Source organism: Falco peregrinus, chromosome 6 (assembly GCF_023634155.1).
Source record: "Falco peregrinus isolate bFalPer1 chromosome 6, bFalPer1.pri, whole genome shotgun sequence".
NCBI lineage: Eukaryota > Metazoa > Chordata > Aves > Falconiformes > Falconidae > Falco > Falco peregrinus.
This window is the reverse complement of record NC_073726.1, coordinates 31,495,119-31,522,526: the sequence shown is the minus strand read 5'-3', so window position 1 is coordinate 31,522,526 and position 27,408 is coordinate 31,495,119. Positions and strand designations below refer to the sequence as shown.

Genomic DNA, 27,408 nt, shown 5'->3' with positions numbered 1-27,408 from the left:
ACTGAAATTATGGAAATTCTAGGATCAATGACAGAAATCAATGGTTTTAAAAAACACCCACAAAGCTGAAAGACTTCATGTAGATGGAAAACGTGAAGCAAGATAATTAGGTCATGTCCTTTCTGACATTTATTTCAGTAAGCAGAGAATCAGATCGTGTTCTCTCTTTTAAATGCAATTCAGAAGGTGAAAAAGTATATTCATACTGTACTTACCCGTGGATGGAATTTAACTGTGGGAATAGATATTCCCACCTATTTGACATGCAAAGCAAGAGCAAATTTCTCACTATAATTATAAATATCCTAAAGGAAAACGTGCAGATTTCATTATCAGTTGAGCTCTGTCCTTGTGCATGATATGAAGATGCAACTGTCCTCATAGCTGATGAGGAGCCTTGCTAAGGCTCATACCTACACAGACATGTGCTCCTGATTACCTGGGGTTCACTTTAGATTCTGGACCCTCATCCATGAGACAGGACGAGAAAGAACAGGGTAGGATGGCAAGGACAGTAAGAAAGAAGTTGGCTAAACCCCCTACAATTTAAGCAGTGTTGCAAGGTTTTAGTCACCTGCTTCCTTAGAGTGAACAAGGCGTGTTTTGTGTATATGTAAACAAAACTGCCCTTACCCAGAACATAAACTGACACTTTATCCACCCTCTTAAGAAACAACATGTGCCAATGAGGTGCCAGCTGATGTGCCATGTAATTAATAGGCAACGCTCCACGGCACTGAAAATTAATGGGACTGGGAAACAAACTCCCAAAGCACCAATGATCAGGTCTCATAGACTACAAAGACAACAGGAATTTAAGCCGTGTGTCTCACTTTGTAATCTGTAACATTAAGAACGTTGGTAACATCTCAAGGGGAATAGAGAGAAGAGAACCAATCCTCGCATCTAACCTTTCTATCCAGTTGTGACATTGGGCAGATCTCACTGCAGACCTGTTCCAAGGGCATCTTGCTCCCATTCACAGCTACAAACCTAACTTTTTGTGGTCGCTCTTGTGAGCTGTTTTTTCTGCTACAGTCCTGCACTAGCAAACAAATGGAGAAGCTCGGCGCTCTACATCTCTTGGGTGATGCTCTCATTGAAACCATCTCTGTCTTCTAATTATAACTCAAATAATCCTGGGGGACTGATGATGCAATCAAAAGAACGCATTTGAGGACTCTAGGAAAAAAGTTGGTTTGACTCTCACACTAATGAAGCTCAGCACCTTCTAATAACCCATGAATATACATCTTTTTAATTCATCCTGCTCTGGATGTCATAAAAACAGACCAGACATTAGTTACTGCAGTGACTTGTATTATAATAAAAAGAATGTGAATAGATCTTTTAGTGTGTTCCAAAGACTTACTTGCATCCTTAGTGCAACTGAGAAATTTTTCTACAGAAATACACAAAAAAAGGGCCAGTAACATGCGAAAAGAGGGGACACCTTTTTGGCCTATATGTTGTTGTGCTATTTGTTACACAGCAAATAGCTAAACAAAGGGAAAAAACCAAAACCCTAAGCATGGAAGTTGAAGTACAGTCAGTTGTGAAAGGCAGTGATTTTCCAGCTGAGGAACACTGACCATCTCCTGCTGGCACCACAGGGAAGGTGCAACAACGCAAAGGCCTGAGGACACCATCTCAGCATATCCATCCCCATGCATGCTGGGTGCACTCCAGCATGAGCCCACCCTAACTCTGCCCCAGAAGGCTCCCTTAAAGCGTGCAGGCTTCATCTATCTCCATAAACCAACATTCTCTATTAAAACCAAAGTGACACTGAAGCCACACGCCCCTTGCCAACAATTCCGTACAACTGCCTCCCAGGCCAATAGTGTTTTTGAGATGCTACACTAAAGAGACAACCCTTGAGCTTGAAACTCCACTACTTGCTATAACCCTCAGCCACCTCTATACACCTCCCAGATAACTATTGATGGAGCTGAACAAAGGGAAAAGCCACATTACGCTCTGTAATGATTAACATTAATGGCCTGTGACACAAATGCTCTCTCGGGGAGGGGGGAGGCAGGGCTTGTCATACAAGGTGGGAATTTCCCCCCCAACTTTGCGATGACATGGATATAATAAAAATGTCAAAAGATTTACTGTAAAAAGCACCTCCAGGACAAGTTTAAGGTGACTTCTATGTTCTTGTTTTGCTTTTCTTTCCCCCCCTCAATATATTTTGCTTCTAAAGGGGCGATAATACACACACAATTATAAAAACAAATGGAAAAGACTCCTACTTACATGCCCCCAACCACTCTGCTACTTACAGAATGAGCTGGCTCTTTGTCCTCAGCACACCTGCACATGCACTGTGTTTCTCTATTTCTTTTTCTTGAGGGGATACTTACTGGTTTTTCAAAAATTACACTATATTTCTTATTGTGCAATTATTTTGCAAAAATGACATATCAGCTCTAGAAAAGAGCAATGAAATGACAAGACACAGGAGATGGAAGAATTCAAACATATGCTTTAAATGTCACTAACAGCAAAGATCGGCACACTAAAAGCCATCAGAAACTGGCAAAAACTGTAAAACTGCTAAATATAATTAGGTATTTAATTAGGACACCAAAGCATTACTAATATATTCTTTAAAATTTGGGAATTCAAAGCATATAATCTAAACTGAAACCTTTCTATTTCTGTATGATATGTGCAGAAAATTGATCTATAAAAATAACTTCTGATGAACCACAGATTCAACACCCTTTGGTAGCAGCACCACTTTGTAACTGAGAATCGGGGGGGGGGGGGGGGGGCAAATGTTTAAATAGGGCTCCCAAAATGCACCTCTTATAGAAAGTAACAGAAAAGGAATATATTTTTAAAACCCCCCTTCTCAGACTTCTACTTCAGTGATTACACTGAGCAGAAAACATCCTGGTGGAGATGAAGTTACAGCACTACTGCAGCATAGCTTCAATATGGACCTTGAGCAGAAGAAGCCACAGACTGAAATCTTTGCCAGTGAATGTGGTTCTGAAAGGATTTTGCTAGAATGGCTACACCAGAGAGACAGGGAAAATGCATGTGTAAAATAACTGTGCAGAAGAAGCCTTCACGGCTAGATCAAATTCTCAGGCTGTAGAGCATGAGTGATGAAGGACTTCTACCTGCATAGGGCTGGTGAGAGACCTCAAGACAAACCTAACCTATTAGATATTAGATTATTTACCCCCTAATTAATCCTCTTTCCTTTCTCAAACAGCCCCAATTAACAATCAAAAACTTCCTAATTAGAAACTTAGGAATAAATCCATGGAAACGGCATTCATTTATAAACAGAGGCAAATAACATCCTTTAGCACTGACCTGTTTAGTTGCAAAAGAATAATGGAAACAGGGCAACTATGTTCCTTCCTTGGACAATTGATTTAAAATGCTACTTCACTAAGAGTGTTTGGAGACTACCTGAAAAAACAGAGGTGTAACAATGTAGAAACACAATGATTTAAAAGCTCTGATGTAGTAAGGCTGGTACATTCTAAATCAACAAGTTTCAGCAAAGCTTATCCAGCCGTACACAAAAGGCCTGCATCTCTGATGAAATCAAGCTTCAAAATTTATTCCTGCGGATTTGGGTATAAACAGACTACTAGAAGTAGAAAAGGTTCTGGCAGAGCATGGAACTGAACCTCAGACACCTAAATTCACCGTTTCTTTGCAGCCATTAACAAAACCGCTATGAAGGGGTTAAATCCCAGCAGTTCTGTACAACATCTGATTGTCCTACTTACTTGAAGAAGAAGAAAAAAAAATCATTCCACTGAAATTCCAAAGGGGGAACTCCAGTGTGAAGGTCTATGAAGTGACAACCACTAATGACTTTTGACAATTTGACTTTTTTCTATGTTGAGCTGCTGGGACTTGCCACCAAACACAGGGAAGTCTTAGAAAATGCCCGTTAGCAACACTAACACAATCTTCTCCCTGAGCTGGGCTGTTCATGCCTGATGCTAATTCCACCCAGAGAGAGATTTACGCCTATTAAGCTCTGTAAAAATCTACTGTCAGCCCTGGTTATCCCAGTTTGATCCTGTACGAAAAGGAGAGGAAAACAATGTATTTTAAATTGCCTTTAAAATTCAGCAGGCTACTTAAACACAAGACAGATCTTTGACAAAATCTACCCAAGCTTCAGGAATTTGAAAAAATTATAAGAAAGATTTTATTTCATCTTCTTTTTGGAAGAAGAAAAATGTCGCTATTGTCACATCACTAGTCTTTTCATCTTTCTTTTTTGGCAACATGTTAAATTAGAGGAACAGTAATTTCCTAAATGCCATGGACTAGGGGAAATTCTAGGTCACCATCTTAGAGGGTTTGCAATGATATGAGTCCCATAATGAGACTACACATGTATATGTGCTTCCCTGCAGGAAAAAACATAAAATAGATGTAAACAATTTAAACCTTTTAATCAAAAATCTATGGTAAAATATAGAATATATACATGATATTTTAATTCACCTTTTATTTGATGCTTTGTTACCCAAATAAATTTTGTATCTGAATGGGTGTGGAGTTTGACTTATCAAAGGATGATAGAATAGTTTGGGTTGGAAGGGACCTTTAAAGGCCACCTAGTCCAACACCACTGCAATACCCAGGGACACCTTCCACCAGCCCAGGTTGCTCCAAGCCCCGTCCAGCCTGGCCTTGAGCACTGCCAGGGATGGGGCGTCTACCAGCTCTCTGGGCAACCTGTTCCGATGTTTCACCATCCTCATTGTAACAGATTTCCTCCTTGTATCAAGTCTAAATCTACCCTCTTTTAGTTTAAAACCATTCTCGCTTGTCCTATTGCTACAGGCCCTATTAAAAAGTCTGTCCCCATCTTTCTTACAAGCCCCCTTTGGGTACTGGAAGGCCACTCTAAGGTCTCCGCGGAGCCTTCTCTTCTCCAGGCTGAACAACCCCAACTCCCTCAGCCCGGCTTCCTAGCAGAGGTGCTCCAGCCCCCGATCATCTCCGTGGGCTCCTCTGGACTCGCTCCAACAGGCCCGTGCCCTCCTTGTGCTGAGGACCCCAGAGCAGAGGCAGCGCTGCAGGGGGGTCTCACCAGAGCGGAGCAGAGGGGCAGAATCCCCTCCCTGGCCCTGCTGGCCACGCTGCTCTTGGTGCAGCCCGGGGCTCGGTTGGCTTGCTGGGCTGCGAGCGCACGTTGCTTGTATCTTATGTTAGGCTCTGGGAGACCAAGGGTGGAAAGAATGTAAAAAGGTGGCAGTTCACTGGTGTTGATCCTTATGAATCAAGAATACTGCTATGAATTATAATTAATTTCTGCAGCACTAATGGGACTGTGGCACGTGGTTTCATCAAAATTCAACTTTGCTGATTAAACATCTTCAGGAATATGGTTGTTCTACATCAAAATTATAACAGTAGGTAAAGGTCATCAGGAGCCACACTTCTATTCATTAAACTTCAGATTTTTTTTCTCTCCCTCCCCCTTTCTTTGCCAGACTAGGCACATGACCAAAGCAACTAAGAATACAAATTTGGTAGTTCAGCCTCCCCTGCTTCATTTGCATCTGTTGATTCATTTGTGTGCGTAGATAAGGTCAATGCAAATTGAAACCTCTGCCTTTTAAAAAAACTTTGCCCCATTTACTATTTACCAGGATCATTCCTCACACAGACTTTGGGGCAACACTACCTAAAAGAGTTTTTCTCTCCTACTGTAGCAAAGCCAAAAGGAACAGTAATCCCTTTGGGTTTGAACACAAAGAGGCTTTCTGGATAGTGCTTTATGCAAGACACACAATACTTTTTAAACCAGGCATGTGTGCAGGAAACTCTGAAACAGCTTTTATTTATCAGCCCTCCAGGCATGCTGCTTATTCCGCCAAGCTTTTGGGAAGGTTTAAGGGCAGAGGAAGAATTTATGGAAAAGAACCCGCTGCCTTAATTTTATTTACCTAACTGAGCTGATTTGCATTTTTAAATGATGTTGTACTCTCAGTAGCTATCGCCTTCAATTCAAAGAATTTAGCTACTTTACTTCCAAGATCATATTTTTAACATAGTGAAATGCTTGATGGTAGGTAATTACAATACATTACCAGAATAACTCTAATACTGCATATACTACATTACAAAAGACAACCAGCAATTAAACCCATTACTACCTTTTATCAAATGAACTAGAAAAAAACCTACTTAACTATTGGCCTGGGCGTACCTAAAACTGATAATAAGTACCCATTCTGCTTACTTAAACAATAGTTCTATGCTCTTGACAACTTCTGTTTGTTTTTCAGTATGGAAGAGGTGCCAAACATTTTCTTTAGGAGGCTCTTGAGGGATGCACACGGCAGATATCCTCCCATCCGACAAAGGAAACGTGCATTTCACATGGCTGGAATGGATGTACCTCTCGTGTGACCAGACACATGGCAGCAGTGGGGACTTTGGGGAAAAAGGCAGCTGAGTGGAGGCTGGATGAACATTTTTATCAGTTTGGCACCTCTTATAGAATCACAGAATGGTGGGATTGGGAAGGGACCCCTGGAGCCCCCCCAGCCCAGCCCCTGCTGAAGCAGCTCTCCCAGAGCGGGCTGCACACAGTCACGTCCAGGGGGTTCTGAATGTCCCCAGAGCAGGAGACCCCACAGCCTCTCTGGGCAGCCTGTTCCCCTGCTCTGGCACCCTCACGGTAAAGAAGTTCTCCCTCCTGTTCAGGTGGGGCTCCCTGTGCTGCAGCTTGTGCCCGTTGCCCCGTGCCCTGTCGCTGGGCACCCCTGACAAGGGCCTGGCCCCGTCCTCCTGACACTCGCCCTTGAGATGGTTGTAGACACCCATAAGGTGCCCTCTCAGTCTTCTCCTCTGCGGGCAAAACAGGCCCAGCTCCCTCAGCCTCTCCTCATCAGGGAGATGCTCCAGTCCCCTCATCATCTCTGTAGACCTTTTACATAGACCAGGGGTCCTCAAACTTTTTAACCAGGGGGCCGGCGCGCAGATGCAGTGGCAGGCAGCCATCTGCGGCTGCTTGGTTTCCCCCCCCAACCCCCGGCAGGGGTGTCTGTAAATACCAGGGGCTGGACTGAGGACCCTGGGGGGCCGTATCCGCCCCGCGGGCCGTAGTTTGAGGACCCCTGACACAGAAGGACAACTGGCCCAAATGAATGGGAAGCAGAAAACACTCCCAAATACTGAAAGTGTCATGAAAGACTAGGAATAATGCTGACTGGGTAGGAGATAAAACAATAATTTAGGAGTCAGGCAAAGGAGAGAGAGAGAGTGAAACACCAATGTTAAGAAAACAGAGCAACTAGCAATCTAAAGATTCTTTGCAATTAATTAGTTTTTACTATTTTTTAACAAGAATTTGCTTTCAGTTGAGATTAATGATTTACATGTGTTGCAGGCCCAGTCTCATTTTCAGTGTGAACTGCAAGGCCCATTTTCATTAAAATCAATTATACGGTATGTATCAAGAGGGATGACTTTCAGAATGAGGAATGGATTGCAGTGATAAACTGCACAGCCCTGTAAAATAAAATGAAGAATGATTCTAAAGTGAAAACTTGTCTTCACCTTTTGTAAAGATATAGGCAAAAGAGAATAGTTTTATTTCCTCCCTGTAGTACTATAAAACTTCAGAGAATTTAATTTTTTCCTACTCTGTGCAGCAGTTTTGAGTCTCTGTGCTGCCATCTCCCACCGTCTGGCCATCCACCAGACCATGGCTCTCCATGGCTGTCACTCATCCTCCTCCAAAAGCAGCAGAATGGTCATTTTCTTGTGAGAGCACTAGAGACCTATTAGAAGAGAATCATGTTTAACATCTTCCAGTATTTCTCCCTTCCTCTTGTATTTAGTGTTATTTCTAGAAGGTCTCCAATTTTTCTTTGTATACAGAACAATTAATGTCTCATTCCCACTGAACTACCTACCTAACTCAGGACTAAAATCAGCTCGGGTATCCCAAAACTAAGGAATAGAAAAATTTTGTGGGATCTGCAATTATTTAGCCATGTTATTTGACCTTACAGAGTGTAAACTTTTTTTGTTTCTTTTTTACTTTGAAAACACTCACTCTTACTGTTACCACCGAGTTAATGTAATAACTTTACTGAAAAAGTCACCAAAAATTATTAAAGCCCCTAAGGGCTTCAGTCAGAACCTGATCATCATTACATTTTACAGTATACACAGCATACTACCACACTGCCCTCTCTGTGGGCTTTTTATCCTATGATGAATCAGCCAGGGCCACCAAAATAAAACCTAAATAAAAGAAATGCTTTTGTGTTCAGAGGCATTATCACATCATTTAGCATCCCAGGTACCACCACTCCATTAGTTTTAAGTATTATTACAAGGATTGGTTCTTAAGTTACAATAAAGACTGGAAAAAAAAAGAAAAAGAGATATGCTGTTAGCTTCTTCTATTTTCTAATGTTTTAGTATTACACAGAGAAAAAAAAAAGAGAAAAAAAGGAAAAAAAAAACCCAAACACACACCCCCCAAAAAACCCCCAAAAACAAACCACCACAGAAACCAACTGATCTGACAGTACAGACAGAACTAAGGCAATGGGCTTAACTGGTCCAACTGGGTTCCTGAAATCACAAGGACTGAAGCAGCGACTGCACCTAAAGGTCCATTAACTTAAATTAATGGTAAATGGCAAAACTTAAATTCCAGGTAACATGTCACTGTCTGGATTTTCTCCCGGAACAAAACTTTTCACAGGTGTCCATATACTCAAACATTCATAACAGTTAAGACAAGCTGTGATCCACTGGAGTTCACCTTGATAAACATGGCCTTGTAGTCTCCTTTTCCTGCCCTGTCCCTGAATGCAGAAGCACTTAACTGTCCATAAAATCCCACACCACAGAACTGCCGCAGTCAGTTGGCTGACAGTACTATTCCTCTAGAAATGACAAACCACTGAACTGACATGTGGAACAAGAGTTACTGCCAATTTACAGAGAAGGAAGCAGAGGCAGAAGTGATTAAATGGCATCGACATGTGGTTCGAGACCAGTTCTACTTGGCCTTGCCGCTACCACGCAGGAGTGGGGTCACCAGCCTTGCGCCAAGAGGCTCCCAGCATTTAATCTAGATTTCAGACATGATCTCCAGATTTTCAAAGCCAATTCCCATTTTCAAAGCCAGCAGAAGAATCTGACTTTAAGGAATGCAATGATTAGAAGAAAGTTGCTTGAAGTTTGCATAAAGCATCCATACCACCTTGTGCTACACGTAGTCCTCAGAGGTGACTAAATCACCCAAGCAAAAGTTGAACGAAGCACCCACGTATGAGCAGGCGGCAGAGACTGCCATCAGGTTGCAGGACTCTCAAACCTAATCTAATCAGTCACAGACATGCTGCACCGCCCAGAGCGAATCCGTTTCTAAAAATAAAACCCAGAGAGACAAAGTTACAATAAAATGGAAAATCTGAACCTTGATCAGTAACAGTGGGAATTTATGATTTTCATTTCTGTTCTGCCTATTCCAAGCCTGCACAGAATTTATGATTGTTGAACTCAATGCTTCATCCACAACAGCTTCATCCCTGGCAGTCACATAACCAGGATTTCCATGTGCAGAGCAATTTCATGCTAAGGTGTTAATGAATTGATGTCTCTGAAAAGCTTGGAAGCGATCAGATGAAAAGAGCTACAGAAATGTTTAGTGGTGCTATTACACAATGTGCAATTACTATTAACCTATCCAGTATTCCAAGACACTTGGGACCCAAAATAACAAACACCTTCTTTCCTGCAAAATTTATTTATGGCTATTCTGCAGATCTCTAAAAAATAGCAGAATTTAAAACCAAACTCCTCAGGAATATTCTACCAAAAAGTTATCTTGTCTATGATCTTGCGTCTGAAAAACATGCTCTTCCATGAGCTGAATTCCTTGCAAGGCATCTCCTGTGGTGCTACAAGGACCTTCCTTTTGCCATCCACCTTTGGGGCAGCATGAAAACCCTGCAAGTGGTTGTGCAGCCACATCTGATGGGGCTGGACCAAAAAACGTGCTCTGTGAAACAGGAATAAGTGAGGGTCCCACACTGTGATATCCATGACAGAATTGAGCGGAACAGAAAAACACAGCTTCTGGTGATGTGACTCTGAAATCACTGTTTTCAGCTCTGCTCAGTAAATTGAAAAGAGGGTAATAAGTTGAAATAAACATTACAGATTTAACTCTCTAAAAGCATAAATAAAAATTAAATAGATCAAAAATCTCCTTTTTTTTACTTTTAGTACCCGCTGGAGGAGACTGAAATTCACCTTTGTGCTCTGGAATAACAGTTATAGACTCCTCAAATTACAAAATTTTAAATTGTACATAAGGTTTTAGATAGCTTTGTAAAAACCCAGCAAGAATAATCTAGCTAAAACAGAAAGCAGAGAGCTCCAGACATGAGTGGCCCAACACCAAGGGAACTGCCAAAGGCTTTTTCCAGAGAACCTTTAGCTAAACAACATGATGACATTCATGGAAATAACTAGTAACAATAAAAATTTAAAACCCTTTTCTTTCACAAGCGTGTCCCTCTGATTGCTCTATGGTGGAAATGGGGTCCAAATCACACTGCCGTCTGTTCTGGGTTATAGACCTTTGCTTTTAACAGCAAATACAAAATACAGGCATTCCCTTTTTTGTTCTCATCGAGCAAGAGCTCTCCTGTATTTCAACCAAAAATTCATAAAGCTTTGTGAAAGTAACCTCATGCACTCTGCAAAGTTTTTCAGGGTAATAATACTGTAACTTGGACCTAAGCCACTCTAGGTTTTCATCCTTGGATTTCCCCTATTGTATTCAGGGAAAGCCTGCACTAATGTATTTTATGAACAGTTTTCGTAGACAGATTACAAACTTCGAATTTGTCAAGTTTTTTTTCCCTTTTCTTCCACAATGAAAATGAAAGATGCTTTTCTATTTTTGCCTTGTGAGTTTTCCTGGTGTTTTCCAGGGGTCTTTTTTGCAGTGTCAGAGTAGTACTTGATATACCTGAAATGAAAGCTGGTGCGATTAAAGCAAGTTTTAGCTGCTGTGGAAGTTCATTCCCCAATGCTTACTGAGCTGCTAGAAAGGTACCAGCTCCTGCATGGCAGAATCTCACCTTGTGATTGAAAAGATTTATAGCATCTGATAAGCCAAAGCATCAAACACAGATCTCAGTGTGTAACTCAGGCTCCTTCAAGCATTCTAAGATTAAGCCATTTCATACTTAAAATGGTTAAATTAAATAAACTGACCCATTCTTCCTTTCCAGCTTTGCTAAATCCCTTTACGACCAACAAGTTTTTGAGTACAACAATACTCGTGCTTCTGGTGCGGAGGGAAAAAAAAGGGAAACAGGAAAAAGAAAAAAGAAAATCTATAAACTTAAATGCATGTAAGACCCATTTCAATCATATTTAATCTCTCATTTCATGAACGTGACACCTAAAGACATTTGCAGAATGGTCTGTATAACAGATTAGCATATAAGTAATAACACAAATTAAAAAAAAATCATAAAAGAAGTGTGATTTTTGGTCCATGTCTCTACCTCGCCAGCTCCTTTCCTTCAGCCTCAGTTGCAATCTGGAAAGATGACCTTCTGGTAACAAAGGAAGGTTGCTCACTGTCTCTAATCAACTTCTTGCACCTATCCTGCTAACAAGCAAGCTCTGCATTTTCCTAGCCCTGTCTCACCTTGCAGGTCCCTGCTACAACAATCTGAACCAATTCATCTGCCTGGGTGAAGAGGCACAGGCTGTGAAATCAGTCAGTCAGGGTGGGGCTGCCTGTAGGTTTGTGTTGGAGAGGTATGGATTAATGGGAAAATTAAGTCTTTTTCCCAGATTTGGTGTGTTTGGTTTTTTTTAGTTCTGCCAAATAAATTTGCGGTCATCATATGAGTATTTACAGAAGATATTTTAACAGAGCACACATTATAATAATATGGAATTAGCTAAATGTCAGCTAACTTACACAGTTTTACATGGAAACAGAGCTACAAGACAGCTAAATAATTCAAGGTATATTACATTCTCTTGAGGAAATCACAGATTTGTTGGGTTATTTGGTTGTGGGGTTTTTTTGTTAAGTGTTTAGGCCTGGAGAACTTGCTAGTGGAGCTGACTTTCAGAGGCCTTGGCTAGCTGGCTGTTGGGCAAGGGAACACTCAGACATAAAATTATTTGGTTTAGTGATGTGATTTAAGAAATATAAGAGGAATTCCCCAGACTATTTGCTACACTAAAACTAATATCCTCAAATTTATCCTCTTCCTTCTTAGGACCGCTACAAAGATTTGCTGGCATCTTTAAGACCCCGGGAAGATCAGAGTAGCTTCTTGTGGTGGGTTGACCTTGGCTGGCTGCTCTCTCATGCCCCCTCTTCAACAGATGGAAGGATAGAAAATAATACGGAAAAGTTTGTGGGTTGAGAAAAAGACATGACTATCACTTACCAATTACCACCACTGGCAGAATAGAATTTAATTTTAATTAAAATATTACACTGAATTAATAATAACTTTATAACCTGGTCTATATATCCAGATTTTTGTAATTCTATTGTAATTTCACTTAAGCGTACTTACTAATAACTGTTCTGTTTTGATCAGATACAGTAAAACACCTGTTAGATTAAGAACTACTTCGCAGGTCTATATACAAGATATGCTGGATTTCATCCACGTTAAAATTTTGTGTAACACTACAGCAACCCCAAAAAACCCAAAAATAACCCTCTCCCAGTCCAACACCAACTCCTTTAATCCCAGGAAAACCCATGATTATTTTTTGCACAGTATGAAAGCAGCACTTTTTGCAAAAACTTCTTAACCCATGTCCAGGAGGCACACTCACTATCTCTTTGGGAAAGAACCAGATGAGATCTACACAAGGTTTGCCAGTTTACCTAAAAACTTGCTGTCATTCCTGCTGTATTCAGTGCTGGTGTGGCCTCACCCTGAATACTGTGTGCAGTTCTGGGCCTCACAGTTTAAGAAGGATCTTCAAGTATTGAATGCATCCAGACAAATGCCACAAAGCCAGTGGAGAGGCTGGAAGGAATGCCTTATGAGGGGGCAGCTAGGGACTCTGGGTTTGTTTTGTTTGGGAGAAAAGAAAGCTGAAGGGCAACCTACCTAATTGCTCCCTACAGCTTCCCAAGGAGGGGAAGCAGAGAGGGAGGTGCTGAGCTCTTCTCCCTGGTACCAAGTAATAGGATGTGTGGGAATGATTCAAAGCTGCACTGGGGTGGTTTAGGCAGGACACAAGGAAGCATATCTTTACCGAGAGGTCAGACACTGGAACGGGCTTCCTAAAGAGGCGGTCGATGCCCCAAAGCTGCCAGTGTTTAAGAGGCATTTGGACAATGCCCTTAACGTGCTTTAACCTTTGGTCAGCCCTGAAGTGTTCAGGCAGCTGGACTAAATGATCATTGTACGTCCCTTCCAACTGAACCTTTCTAAGACACAACTCATTCCTTGTGAATATTGCATCACGAGACCCAAGTCAGTCATTGAAAACTCATGGCACCATAAATCTCTATGTACAGTATAATAAAAACAAGTATTCAGCAATACAGGCAACCTTAATCCTGTTCCATGAGAACAAGAGTTAAATGCTAGAACCAAACTTCAGCAGTGCTTCCATTAAGAAATAAGCCAAAACTACTTTGTTGTCCTGATGGACATAATACAGGTTAGAAGTAACTCAGTATCATGGAATTGAATTAACACTGTTTTCAGCTATTCAGCCTAAGTTCTTGCAAATGTCAAAATCTCTATGCTCCTTCAGGTTGTGTTTCATCTGAAGGAAAGGAGGAGCTGCAGACGTGTGAGATTTCTGACAAGCTGTTGATTTTCCGTATGGATGAAGCATGTTTGAAAACTCAAAACTTGACTGATACGCTGAAGCACATTCTCTGACAGACAATATAAAATCAATGTATCACATATAAAGAGGATTTTTTTGAGTGTAAGGATTTTTTTTGAGTGTAAGAGTTTTTGTTTGTGTGTGTGGGGGGGATTGCTTTATTTTCTGTCATCGAAAATGAACAGCCTTACCTTAAGGTTTTTATAAACTGTCATCTTTAATCAGACACAGAAAGTAAGACTGTCAGTTCTCATAAAGCGGGGGGGGGGGGGGGGGGGGGGGGGGGGGGGGGGGGGGCGGAATGGAACAAAATCACAAAATGTGAAGTTGTTCCCCAACCCTTTCCCGTGCATGTGCCCCGTTTCTGCGATGGCCTCAGTCAGAACTAAACCTTTTCTTAGCAGTGTCAGAACAACAAGCTTTTCTGAAATGTGTCTTTGTAATTCAGTGACACCAACTTTATGAGAGCCTGTCAAAGAAAAGAGTTAGGTTTTGCCTGCAAGAAACATTCATTCCCACTGTTGACAGATATAAAGTACTAAATGTCAACAGCAAGGGACTCGTCAACTAAATGTCTTCTAAACACTCATTAAACCAGAGGGAGAAAAAAAAATCAGTAGGTGGGTGTCAAATTGCTCCCTTAAGATTTTGATTCAGGTCAATTCAAGTAAACAGCGAGTGTATGAAAAGGTTGCATCAAGCATCTGTCACACTCAAGGATGAGTATTAACAATTCCAAAATAAAGATGGGACTATAAAGCATCGTGGTGACTGCTGGTACCGTAGTGAGAAGCAGGAGTCAAGATCTCCCGATTTCTACCCGGTTTGTCTTACCCCACTGCACCGCAGAGCCTGCACAGAGGCACCATCTCCCTGCCTCCACAGGGGGGAGGGGAAGGGAAGATACTGCCTCTCTTGCAGAAGTGAGATTTAGATTAACTAAGTGATATTCCCGCCCGCCCCCCCCCCCCCCCCCCCGAAGATACAGGATATGTCTGAATTTAAGACTTAACACACACACACAGCCCCAGCATTCATGAAATCTGGATAGTTATATTTTTAAGGGGTCACTGACTTTAAAAGTTTGCAAATAATGTTCCCCTGTGCACATGACAGCATCTCAGACTTTTTTTTTTTTTACTTAATCTCTTATCCTCTGAACATCATTCAACCTGAAATACAAACTTTAAGCAGTCAATACTAAGTCCCCTACCCCAGCTTCCACCAGTTTTCTCAACTTCTCTGTAATCAAGTATTTGAAGTTTGATTTCGAAAAGCTAAAGACATCACCTCTCACACTTTAGCACTATCTGTGCCCAGGATTATTTCACATTTTCAACCTACTGCAGTAAGAACATACAGAGCTTAGACTGATCAAACACCACCTATTTTTCTTAGCATACTTTCTATCATTTAACATAATCTAAACATACTAAATGTCACTAACAAACTAATCTAATTTTCATACTCCTTTTACTTCCCAAATAACACATTCCCCATATCATCAAATATTAATTTTATAGCAGAGAACTACAAGATATTACAGCATATTTAAAAATCAGATTGTTTATTATTATAGCAATACAAATATACTAATAAAAGGATTATCAGCGAGGTACATATGGGTTCTCAGTTATATACATAGTTTTGTATCAATTACAGTTACGTAGTTATGAACATTGCTCAGCTGCAGCAGCCATTGATACAAACCAAAGGATTTAGATGCCCCATAGGAACCAATGACAACTTTGCTGTCCCCTCCCAACTTTTTCAAAATAAACAGAGGATTTAAATCCTACATACAGTACCTTTTATATTGGCATATCGTGACTTAAACAGAAGCTTGACACGATTATTCCCAAAGCATGGAAAGTTAAAACATCACTGCTGATACATATGTACCTGCGTGTATGTATGTATTCTGTACAGTGTGCACCTCCCGCCCGCGGACAGGTTACAAGTGGAGACTGAAACCTGACCTTCAGCAGTTTGGAGCAGATTGCCACCAGTTGGTGAGGAACTTGCAACAGGCAGCAAAGTAAATTACCATCCTCGTTGATTATTCCCTAAAGCATTTGTTTTATTTATTAAAAGAGCAATCACTCTTTTATTAGCATTAACTGAAAGAAACAGGAAATTCCAAAAATGCTATCAAGTAAAAAGCCTACCTCTTTAAATGATGGAGAACAGTGTAAATTAACATAATTATTTAATTGTTAAATTAAAATGTCAAATTATTACCTGCTCTTTTCCCCCCACTCTGATCAGTCCAAAATACCAAAAACTAGCAAACTCTGCAGTGTCTTGGACCATGCACACACTGAAGCATTAAACCTCAGTCTTTGCATCCCAAAGAACATCAGCAGAGTCAAATCATTAATTTTGTCTTTCCTTCTTTCCTTACTTTTTCTTGGTATCTAATACATCAGCACTTTGGTTTTCACTATGAAATCCAAGGCAGTGATTAGAATATCACTGACATGTTGCAGTTCTTCCCATCTGGTAAAGGGGTAACCCCCCCAAGACAGACACTGCCTCTTTGGTAGAGAGGTAAAGGGTGCCAAGTCAATTCAGCCTCTGGTCCACTTCTCAGTAAGGACACAACCTTCCTTAGAAGCAACTGCTTCTTCCGAATCAATGAACACTTTGCTTTCTCTTCCATCCTACAACCCTTTTAATTCTGGTTGATATTAATGAAGTGTGGCTGATATTAATAAATGGATATCCTTGAGGCCTTAATACCCAATATCCAAATAATGTTCAACTGAGTTAGCATCAGTGGTGCTTTCACGATTCCAAACGCCATCATCCCCTCCATCTCTGGTCCCTCCTGTCCCTCCCCCTGAAGCCTCAAGACTGCAGACATCTGTTCTTCAATTGTCTGGTAATAAACATACTCTATAAAGCATATGTAAAATGATTATTACCCTGAAGAGCCAAGTGCCTTTCAAATGCCAGCTGAAACAAATAAACATATAAAAAAACCCCCACCAAACAAATGTTACAACAGACATCACTCAGGCTGTTCGATATTCCACAACGTAAAGGCTTCAGTATTGGTCCCGCATTGTTTCCTTCCTCCAACGGGAGACGTTAGTCCACAGACCAGTAACACCAGCGCTTTCACAATCCAAGCAGACGCCTGTTAGCGGTGAAGGATGAAGGAAGCAACTGGACTCTTTTGGTAACTTTTATACTTTGACACCTCCCGCAATATGTAATTAAGGAAAATCAGATGTGTATTCCTCTTCAGTTTGTGAGTGCAATTAGTTTTCATATGTAGTTAGTAAAATCTATTCCCAGGAATCATCTCCACTAGAATACCCACTAGTCTTCCAAAAATTGACTATTCATTTATTACGTGTGTGGTGGTGTCATTAAGTCCTGGTAATTAATCTGGGGCTTGGTGTGTCTCAGTTGTACTAGTGGAAATTAGGGACCTATATCCCAAACGACATAACTCACTTCCCAACTCTGGCTCGCTGCTCTAAATGAATTTGAGGGAAGACTTTGAAAACCATTTGTATGTATCTGCCCTTACACTCTCCACAGTTTTAAGTTAAGAGTTCCTCTAAATAAACTTTTGGAGATATGGGGGTTAATTTACAGCTCCCTGAAAGCCTGCTGACTTGATGTTCTTCAAGTTCTTCAAAGGGATCTGGAGCCAAGCTCAACCTCAGTTTGTAAATGAAAAAGGATCAAAAAAAACGCTGTTATAGCCAGTAAACTTAACGTCGTGATTGTCCAACTCCCTGATGTGATCGACAACGACACTCTTCATATCGGTAGTACGACAGAGAAATCCAGACTGATGAATATGAATGCTCTGGTTATAACCAACTCTCCATCTAACATTACTGGGCTGAATTACATTTCAAAGACATCACTTAATGCGATGCTCAGGCTTTAAACCATTGTGCCAGCATCTTGGTTTCTCAGTGATCCAGTTAGCTTAATACTTCTAGAAGCACTCAGCTTCCTAATAAAATCAGCTAGCCCATACAGTGCTAAACCTTCTCTGTCAACATATTTATGTGAACTTGATAGAAATAAGGAAAAAACCACACACCACCACACTTCTAAATAAAATATTGATCATTCTGAATTCAAAACAGAGTCATTTTAAGTCTGCAAAAGCAACATCAATGAAAGATTATTAAGGCAAGCCATAAAGAATCTCCACGACAAATGGAAAATAAAGCAAGTGAAAACTTCACACCTCTGGAGCAATTACCTCCTCCCAGAGCTTAACACCTAATGCAATAACATCTAGAAAGGAATGACAAAGATCTAACCAACAAGGAATGCACACATAAGATGATTTGCTAGAAATTATTGCAAACATCAGTATTTCAGCAAATCCACCACATTCAGCATTTATACAACCACAGCCAGCATCATATAGCCAATTTTAACAGGAGTCAATGGGTAAACCAGTTTTCTGGTAGGACAGGTCATTGCTATTGACTCCCATCCGGAAGAGAATTCCCTGAAGGGAATTATTATCAGCAAAAGAAATCCAGTCCTATGGTCAACCCAGATACGTACACCGCATCCCACACATCATGCAAATGCCAAAGCTGAGCATCATGAGTTAAACCTAAGATCGCAAGGACTCATGCATTTACTCTGTTGATCATTAAAGTAGGTAAAATCACATCTAAAGAGTTTCTGCAGTCTTCACCTACACCCAAACTCATCCCATTCTGTAGTGAGAAAAGGGTAAGCTGGGTCATGGAACATTTTCCTTCTCTTCATGCAGCTATTGATGAACTACTCAATGCAAGGAAGTTAAGATGTTACAGATGGTTGGCATGAAAAATATATTGTACGCGGATACCTTAATCTTGATGCAATTATTTTTTATGAGGCAAATTATTTCTACTGCCTATCTTGCAAGCTGGTAATGAAAGTGAAGTGTTTGTGAGAAGTGCTATTTAAAGCAGAGCACTCAAGTTTGACTCGGATGGCAAAAAAAGGGGGAAAAATTAAGCAGGAAGGCAAATAGAATGGAAGAAGTATTTTCACCAGTTTCTAAATCAATGTGAAGTATCTCATCAATAAAAATAAGAGCATCATATCCCACCCACCCCCACCCGCTCTGTGCTTAAAAGAAGCCTGTAAATTCATTAAAGATTAAGAGACTGAAGTCCATATCACAGTGGTCATAATAGCATATTGCATCTTGACCATTGCCCATCTTTTCTTATGATAAAATGGCTGAAAACTATAAATAATGCTGTAGCAAATTTATTTATTAGCACATATCTTTTGCTTAAAAGAGACAGATTGAAACAAATTATGCTTAGGAAATTATCCATTTCATTACGGGCATCTAGCAATAAATGAAGAGTGTACAATGTACGCAACCCTTTTTCCAAGCAAAGACCTTAAACACTAACAAATTTTACTATGTCCTCACAACCGGTGCTGTTCTCAAGATTATTCCAATATCTGATGTAATGACACCAGAAATTCAAATTTGGAGGAATTCACATACTTTCCTTCTGCATTTTTAAGTCACAAATGACCACAGTTCTCAGCTACCAAGACATCAGTCAAGATATTCCTTCCCCTGGGAATCAGATTCCAATTACTTTTTATTATTATTTTTTATTGGTTGTTTTTAGCGTTCGAGATACATACCCTATGGCCGAAGTGACTCATGATAGTGAGTAAGAGAAAGTCAAAGAGGAAAATGCCCTCTAAAGGTGCTAGCACTGAATAGGAAAGGACATGTCTGATGATAAAGAAAAACCCTGAAGGAAAACACAGAGGTGGAAGATTGACATGAACTGAGAAAAACATCATATTACTTAATTCCAGCAGAACTAAGAAGATCAACTGTTAAGACTGCAAAGCAAAAGGAGCAAAATTAAAGTATCAGAGGTGCGTGACTTGGTGAGAAGAGGCTTATTATAGACTTGCTCTGTTTTAAAGTTCCAGCAGTCCTTGATGAGCTGTGAAGATTTTTGTAATTGGCAAGGCACTTCAGATCGGGCATTTAATTTGCAGTCCATAGACCACACTTGTTTTATCCAAGAATGAACTTACCTTGCAGTTCATAAAGTATCCTTCTGACTTTTAATAAGCATAATGGACAGTCAGCAATAAACAATTTGTGACAGATTGCAACTAAACTTTTCGCAGCTTGGGTCAATAATAAATTACACTGTTCAATGAAACAGGGTCACCCAGGCAAGCAATCCCCCTTGGTATGCCAGTTAATTTTGAAAAAGATTAAGGAGCGTCGGCAACAAGCTCAACTAGTGATTACTTCTTACACGTGTGCACATCAACAACTTTACAGCAAGCCCATTGCTGTGGGATGTTATCTCTGAAGTGGCAATATGCCATGAAGAAAGAAGGTTAATTCTACTTGTTCTAATTATTCGCACCTGTAGAACTATGTAGAAATTCTTACTTACCTGAGTAGGGGATGAAAGATGATGGTAATGTTCCTGGCTCCCGGTTTGCAGACAAACTTGGATCCACCACCTTCAATTAAGTTATCATCTGGTCCTCCTGGAAAAGAACATGAAGCAAGTTGTCTAACAGATCTCAACACCCCTTGATTTTTACATAGTAAGTGATAATTAAACATTTAGGTCTGTCTGTAAATGCTTCATTCCTGGTGGAAGATCAGTAATTAACACAAAGATATGCTATTTCTATCCTCTTTCTGCTCAGAGGAAGTACTCCTAATGCAAAAGGAACAATAGAGATAGTATTTATACATTGCTTTAGGCTCCTTTTTCTATAGCTGGTGACAGTATTGCAGAAAGACTGGTAAGTGCAGGTGTCCTACAGCCCAGGAGTGAGTTTCAGCTGCAGAAGAGTTTCCCAGCCACATCACATGAATTCATCAGCTGGGCTGAAGTCCAGTGTACTGGACTGGAGGTGCTAACATGAAACCCATCACACAGATGAGAGATGCCCAGATACCCTTAAGAGGCTTGAGTCTCATGGCTCTTCAAAGTGTCATTGGCAGATGGGGACCTACAGCCTGAAGTTTCAGTGACTTTAGCAGCTGTTGGAACAGCTCAAAACTAAACGCACAGCATACAAGCACACACTTGAGCCATCTTTTCTCACAAGATGAAGGCCCTTGTGCTTTTGTAATAAAACACCCAAAGCCTTGTCCATGTGGCTAAGATGTATTTTGAAGTGCACAATGCTTGGAAAGGGTTTTAAGAGCAGCACTTCACTGAATTTTGCTGCTTCATATTGCTCTGTACAAGGCTTCTGCACCTCTGACTGATGATGCTACCATTCAATCCCTTGGAAGGCAGCTTGGTTTTTATTGCCAGTGACATGACACTAACTTATTTATTATATTTAATGTTACTGGGTCTCTCAGGAGTCTGTGTCTTTCACCAAGTCTTGTCATTCACTAGCAGAAGCCTCTGTTGCCCAAGTTTCAGTTGCATACAAACGGGATTCTCCAGAAAAACAAACTTGAGTTTGGCATGGTTCTCGGTCATAGAAGACTAGCTCAGACAGCATTATTTATACACCTCAGGTCCAGACTGCAGGACTTCCACGTGGCATGAAAACACCCACCTGCAAACCATTACATCCAAGCCAAAGTTACTTTCATAGGCAGCTCCTAACACCAAAATACTTCATATTATAATATTGAGAAAGAAAAGAGTGGGGAAGGCAATTCTCAGTTTCCTGAAACCCTTGCATTTCCTGATAGCAACAAAGTCCACTTGTTACCCTTCCAGAAGAAAGCATTTTTAGGAGAACAGGTCTGATGCCTACACATTAGCAAATGACAGCATCAGAAAAAAACCAAAAAAATCTCATTCTGAAACTAGCAGCAGTTCAGCAGATAGTCCCTCATGTTTTGGTCACACTCCTTTGTCACTTAGCACAGATCACCATCTCCCTGCTGTCATCTCCCAAGTAACACTATCAGCTGTGGTTTTGGGCTAAAAACCTCAAACAACCCCAAATATGAACTTGGGCAAAGTCTATATATCCCAGATATTATCAAGTCCTTTTCATTTTGCATCTGAACTCTCCTTAATGATTGAATCATAATAAATACAAAACCTAATCACATTATTATGATAGCTTTACAGGCAGGAAAATGACAAAGTACTTGAAATCAAAACACCAATAGCAGAATATTGAATTTTTTTGACCCTGGCATCTGTCTGCCTTGAAAGGAGAAGAAGAACGTCTCCACATGGGAAAGTGTAAGAGGAGGAACACAACTGATGAGTAAGTGACTCCAATCTCCTTTTCAGAGTGAGGTTTATATGCTTTAGACCAGGGGTCCTCAAACTTTTTAAACAGGGGGCCGGCGCGCGGATGCAGTGGCAGGCAGCCATCTGCGGCTGCTTGGTTTCCCCCCCAACCCCCGGCGGGGGGGTCTGTAAATACCGGGGGCCGGATTGAGGACCCTGGGGGGCTGTATCCGGCCCGCGGGCCGTAGTTTGAGGACCTCTGCTTTAGACCATTACCGACAACCGACCTGCAAAAAAAAAAGCTGTTTGATGACTTGATTTAATTGACCCTCCTGTTAGCAACCTCACAACAATGTCCAAGGATCAAGCAGGTCACGAACACCAGTTCTTCCATACCCTCAACGGTCCCTCCACGTCAGGAGTGTTTTGTGCAAGAATTCACATCACGTGTAGATTCAAAGATGCTGTTTCAGTGCCCCGGTAAAAGGGACAGTATTAAATTCCCTGTGAAGTGGGAAATCCATGCAAACTCTGAATATCTGCAGTCACAGTTTCCCCAAGCTGAGTCAGCTCCTCAAATGCACCGTTAGGACATGAAGCTTCTTGACAAATTCTACACTAACAAAAGGACTCATGAAGCACAAAGAAGCAGCTACAGAGTTTATAAAACTTTATTGATTGTATTTACAAAGGTAGCTTTTTATTAAAAAAAGTAGTTCAGGAATTTCATTTTGTATTTTAAAAATTTACCTTGCACAATGGGACAGCTTAATTGTGGAAAAACGAGGCACAACATCTAGGGAAATAAAATTATTCATTTCCTCTATTAATGACAGACCCTGCAATTTCCAGCAGGGTCTGTATCTTAAACGATTTACTGAAGAATTCATCTAAGCATGAGCTACTGAGGCATGAACTAGGAAACACAGGCTCAAATTATGAAAGGGGTGTTATTCTTGTTACATCAAGTCACCCCGCACTAATCAATATTATTGACTGGGATGAACTCCATAGCAAGGAATAAAACAATCTGTCTTATCTGCTTGGCCATATTATACAAGATTTGAGAACAGAATATCGGCAGTGAGAGAAAAATATGCTTTTACATCTTCTCCACTCTTAGCTTTCGATTAATAATAATGAATGCTCTGCATGTACATGTAAGCTATGAGGAAAAGTAATTTTGTTTGTATTTAAATATTTTACCTTGAAAAATACACTGAGATGTAAATCTTATTTCTGCTGATGCCTCATACATACCAACAATCCAGCATTGCAACGGATCTTGCCAATGCCAGCAGCCTGCACTACACCTCTTACCTTTACCACTCCTGATGCTGCCATCGTACCTCTACAGATGCCAAACTATGTTGCCACAGCCTGCCAGCAGCACAGCTCTGTTCCTGCATGGCCACAAAGCAGACAAGGAAATGCTGCCATTTACCCAAATTTACAACACAGTAGTTTTATGATAGCCGCTGGGGAAAAGTCCAATCTGGAGCAAGAGAAAGCTTGTAACAACTTTGCCCGTATATTCCAGTGTAAATCTCTCGTGGGGACTCCCCCTGACTACATCAAGGTCAGAAATGTATATTTACATTGGCCAGCCAACATGATACTTCCACTCCAGAGAATGCTCTGTGCTGGAGAGCCACCAGATGTCTCCATAAAAATACACCATGAACACTCCTTCATTCTTATTGATTCCGCCGAGGAGCACCTCTTGCAGGGAGGTGAATGATCAGTCACCCAAAGAAACCCATACCAGGCAGCTCCACAGGAAACCAGTAGCAAATGAAGGAAGAGTGGAAAAAATGCCTGAGTTTGTTGTTTTGTTTTGTTTGTTTTTTTCCTTATCAAGATGATTACCAGAGGGGCAGTTTGTGTAGTCTCTCAAACAAGAGCTAGGCATGCAAATACTATACTGCTGGGCTGTCCAGAATGCACGCCACATACACATCAGCAGATAAGAGAAAAAAACTACCCGCCTCATTAGGGAAAAGGAGCTGTAAAGCCTAATTCCCAGCGAGCACTGAAGACTTTCAACTGTATGGAAGTGCTCAACTTTATTGCCATGACAGCTCACTATAAGCACTGACTATAGGACTAACCATCCATGCTCACTGATGTACAACATCACTCCAATAACCATCTGGACCAAGTATACATCATTGCTTCAGCAATGCCACACTGCAGTAAAGCAAAAACCTAATAGCTAGGAAAAGGAAAAAAAAATCCACAAACTTTCACAGCTGTCTGAAAGTACTACTCTTGTAGCAGCTCCTTCTTAAGAGCACCAGCATGCTGATTTAATCTGTCTAGTAATAAATTATGAAAAGAAAAAAAAAAGCAGAAAAACTTCTGAGGTGAAGTGAAATTTGTCATACAGTTAATGATATCCTCACGCTGTGCTAGCAATGAAGTGTGCCCACCTGAATATCACTGCAAGTGGGAGTCAGAGACGGGTCCATTAGTAACGCAGCTGAATGTTTCTGAAATGGAGCCTAAAATGTCATACTTCAATATGAAAAAGCATTAGATTACCAAGAAAGCTAGAATCTCTGCACTCATTTAAAGTCTGAACAAACATTGAGTGCTGCAAGTTTTCCATTCTGCCAAGTGTTTTAAAAATTTAAATATTCATTGTGGATATCTCAGGTTTACTGCTCATGTCCTGTTATCTACACAAAGAGCAGGTCTCAGAAGAATGATGGCAAGAATTCTTTTCCAGAAGGGATCTCCTCAGGAAAACATGAGTTTCTTCTGCCACAAAGTAATTCAAGTTCAATCGCTCACCACAGTCTGTGGTATACCTGGACTTTGCTAATTTAATCTAAACATACCAAAGCACATGATAAAAATGCTAAGGATTAACATCCTGCAGGGAAGTGTCTCCTGGTAACTGTGCAAATAAACTTCACAGCGTTCCTATACCTGTTTTTTGTACTGACAGTACTGAAGGCAAACCTTGAGTTACATACATGGCGTCACACAAATCATGGCTCCTCATTTAAACCCTGGAACACAATGCAGGGATTTTCCTGTTTCATAATTTTATAAATTAATGTGATGCTGGTTACCTTCTATAACCAAGGACTGTACTATGTCTGCAGGAAAAGCTTGATTCTACTTTGTAAAAAAAGATCACATTGAGACACATCCTGAGGCTTCCTCATCTCTCAAGATAACTTCTCATTTAAAAAAAACAACAAAAACCAAACCACAAACAAATCCACAAAAAAAAGAGTCAGTAACAGTGATTATATTTCCTTTTCCTAGACTATTGAGGGTTTGTTTAGGTTGTTTGGCAAGGGGTGGTGGTGGTGTGTTAATTGAAACAATTTTCTCCATAAGGGTCCAAGGTTTATATGGAAGTTACTACTCTGCAACATGTCTGATGAGGAATCTCACACTACTCACTCCCTTGACCTGTTCCTTGAAGGACGTGAAGACATCAGAGAGGAAGTAGCTTCTCTCTGTAAGAAGCTCCCTGCATGTTTTAAAATCATAGTTATATTTTTTTAACAACAATGTAAGGAAAGCACTCTTGGTGTCCAATAACAGTACTTTTAAAAGGTGAGATTACTTACACTGTCACTGCAGAACACCATAACGCATTACCCAATTGCTTTGGAGCTATATCTGTCTTAATGCATTTCACCCTTAGCCCAAATACAAATCCTATCAGACAAGAAATTTTCAGACACTGAGATAGTTGGCTAATAAGTAAAGCCCTTTCCAAAACATCCAGGAAATATTAATTTGTTCTCAACAGAAACAGCAAGCACCTGAAAACCATGAGGATTGAAGGCAAACCTCTGCTCTGCCCCCCTCCCATCCTCCTCCGTGTTAGCACAGGACAACTTCATTAATCAATCCTTGACTGCAAACCTTTCAGCTAAATGGGTTCCAAGCACCTCTCTGTGATCAAAGCACCTTTCCTAGTGAGCCACTTCACGTTGATCTATGCAACCATAAAAAGAATAAAGAAACAGGCTTTGAAGCCACAACAATCAGGCAACCAAGACAGCTTGCATATCAGTGCCACCTCCTCCCCTCTGAGCATCAGAGCAAACTTGCAGTAGAAAAGGAACCAGTTTAGACATTATGGTCCTTACCAGAAGGTCTTGATTTTGTGAAGATCAACAACACAGTTATTACCTGTACACCATCTTCAAAGGATGGAAATACAAACTGTCATTTAGCATGAAAGGGAAGAAAGCAAATGCTGCCCCAAAAGAACATAGCAGGTTATTATAAAACAGAGCTCAACAGAAAGAAGTGATTGATCTGTGGTATTACAGAACAGTAACTATGGAGTTTTATAATGGAAGTCTCCTGCTTTTTCATATTTCTGTACATTAGGACACTATTGTCTTACAACTGCACCCCCTTACATAAAGCCACAACACAAGCATCAAGTCCTGTTTTAATACACTGATTCACAGCAATGACTCAACATACTGGTGTGCACATTTAAGTTCTTTTTGTAAGGAAACAGACAAAATAGTCTTCTCTAAAATTCTTCTGCATATCTTGAATCATCGAACTTAACTGCATTCAGCCCATTTTTCAAACTGCTTTGAGACACCTGCTTTAGTAGAGCCCATATGGTGCAGTGCATGCTTGAATTAAGGGCTCAGCAACCAACCCTCCCAGCACTTGCTTTCCTACATCATCAGACCTCAGCAGGGAAGATGGAAGGGATGCAAAAGGACCTGGTCCACTCCCCAGACTGGTCTCCACTGGGGAACAAAGCCCTTAGGGAATTCAGCATCCTGCACCTAAATTTAGCTTTTGTGAGCACTTCCAAGCACCTCGGCCTTAGACATGCAGCCCTATAAGCAGGATGACAGAACCTAGGTAGGTCTTCCCTGAAGCTGAGTAGGTTTATCCAAGTGAATAAATAGAACAGAAACCCCAAAAGTGCCCAGCCCCATGTTCCACAAAAGAATCCAGCTCCCCAGAAAATAATCATTAAACTTCCATAGACCCTTCCTTTTGAACAAACACCATCTTAGATGACTTACACTTTTATTAGTATATACTGTTTTGCAGACAACCTCGAAACACTGGACTTTCCCACTGGTGCAGGTCAACTCTGGGTTAATAATCTTCTGTTTCTGAGCTGCTATGGGTCTGCCAGTGCAACTGGAACTGAAACTCAGTGCTCCAAGCAACACAGTAAAGCAAAGGTTATTTATAAGTGACTGATACAAAATTCTCCTGAAAAGCCCTTCAAACACCCACTTTAGGACTCCACAGACTAGACAAGAGCAATCTCATGTTCTAGTGGCATCTAATCATTTTAGACAGATTACTCTGTCTACTCCTATGT

At 40.7% G+C, this 27,408-nt stretch overlaps 1 protein-coding gene across 2 annotated transcripts in view; it reads right to left on the bottom strand.

The window, feature by feature from the left end:
• The window catches only part of EXOC4 (exocyst complex component 4), a 408,445-nt gene that overhangs the window by 200,784 nt on the left and 180,253 nt on the right, over positions 1-27,408 (bottom strand). Inside the window, exons 10-11 of one of the 2 annotated variants that reach the window (XM_055807287.1) lie at positions 20,301-20,397; positions 15,456-17,014 (exon numbers count right to left, since the gene is read on the bottom strand). In XM_055807287.1, the coding sequence (XP_055663262.1) occupies positions 16,996-17,014; positions 20,301-20,397 (116 nt within the window). In that variant the 3' untranslated portion in view covers positions 15,456-16,995. Of the gene's footprint in view, positions 1-15,455; positions 17,015-20,300; positions 20,398-27,408 lie in introns of those variants that run through there. The other variant, XM_027785678.2, reaches the window with a different exon arrangement.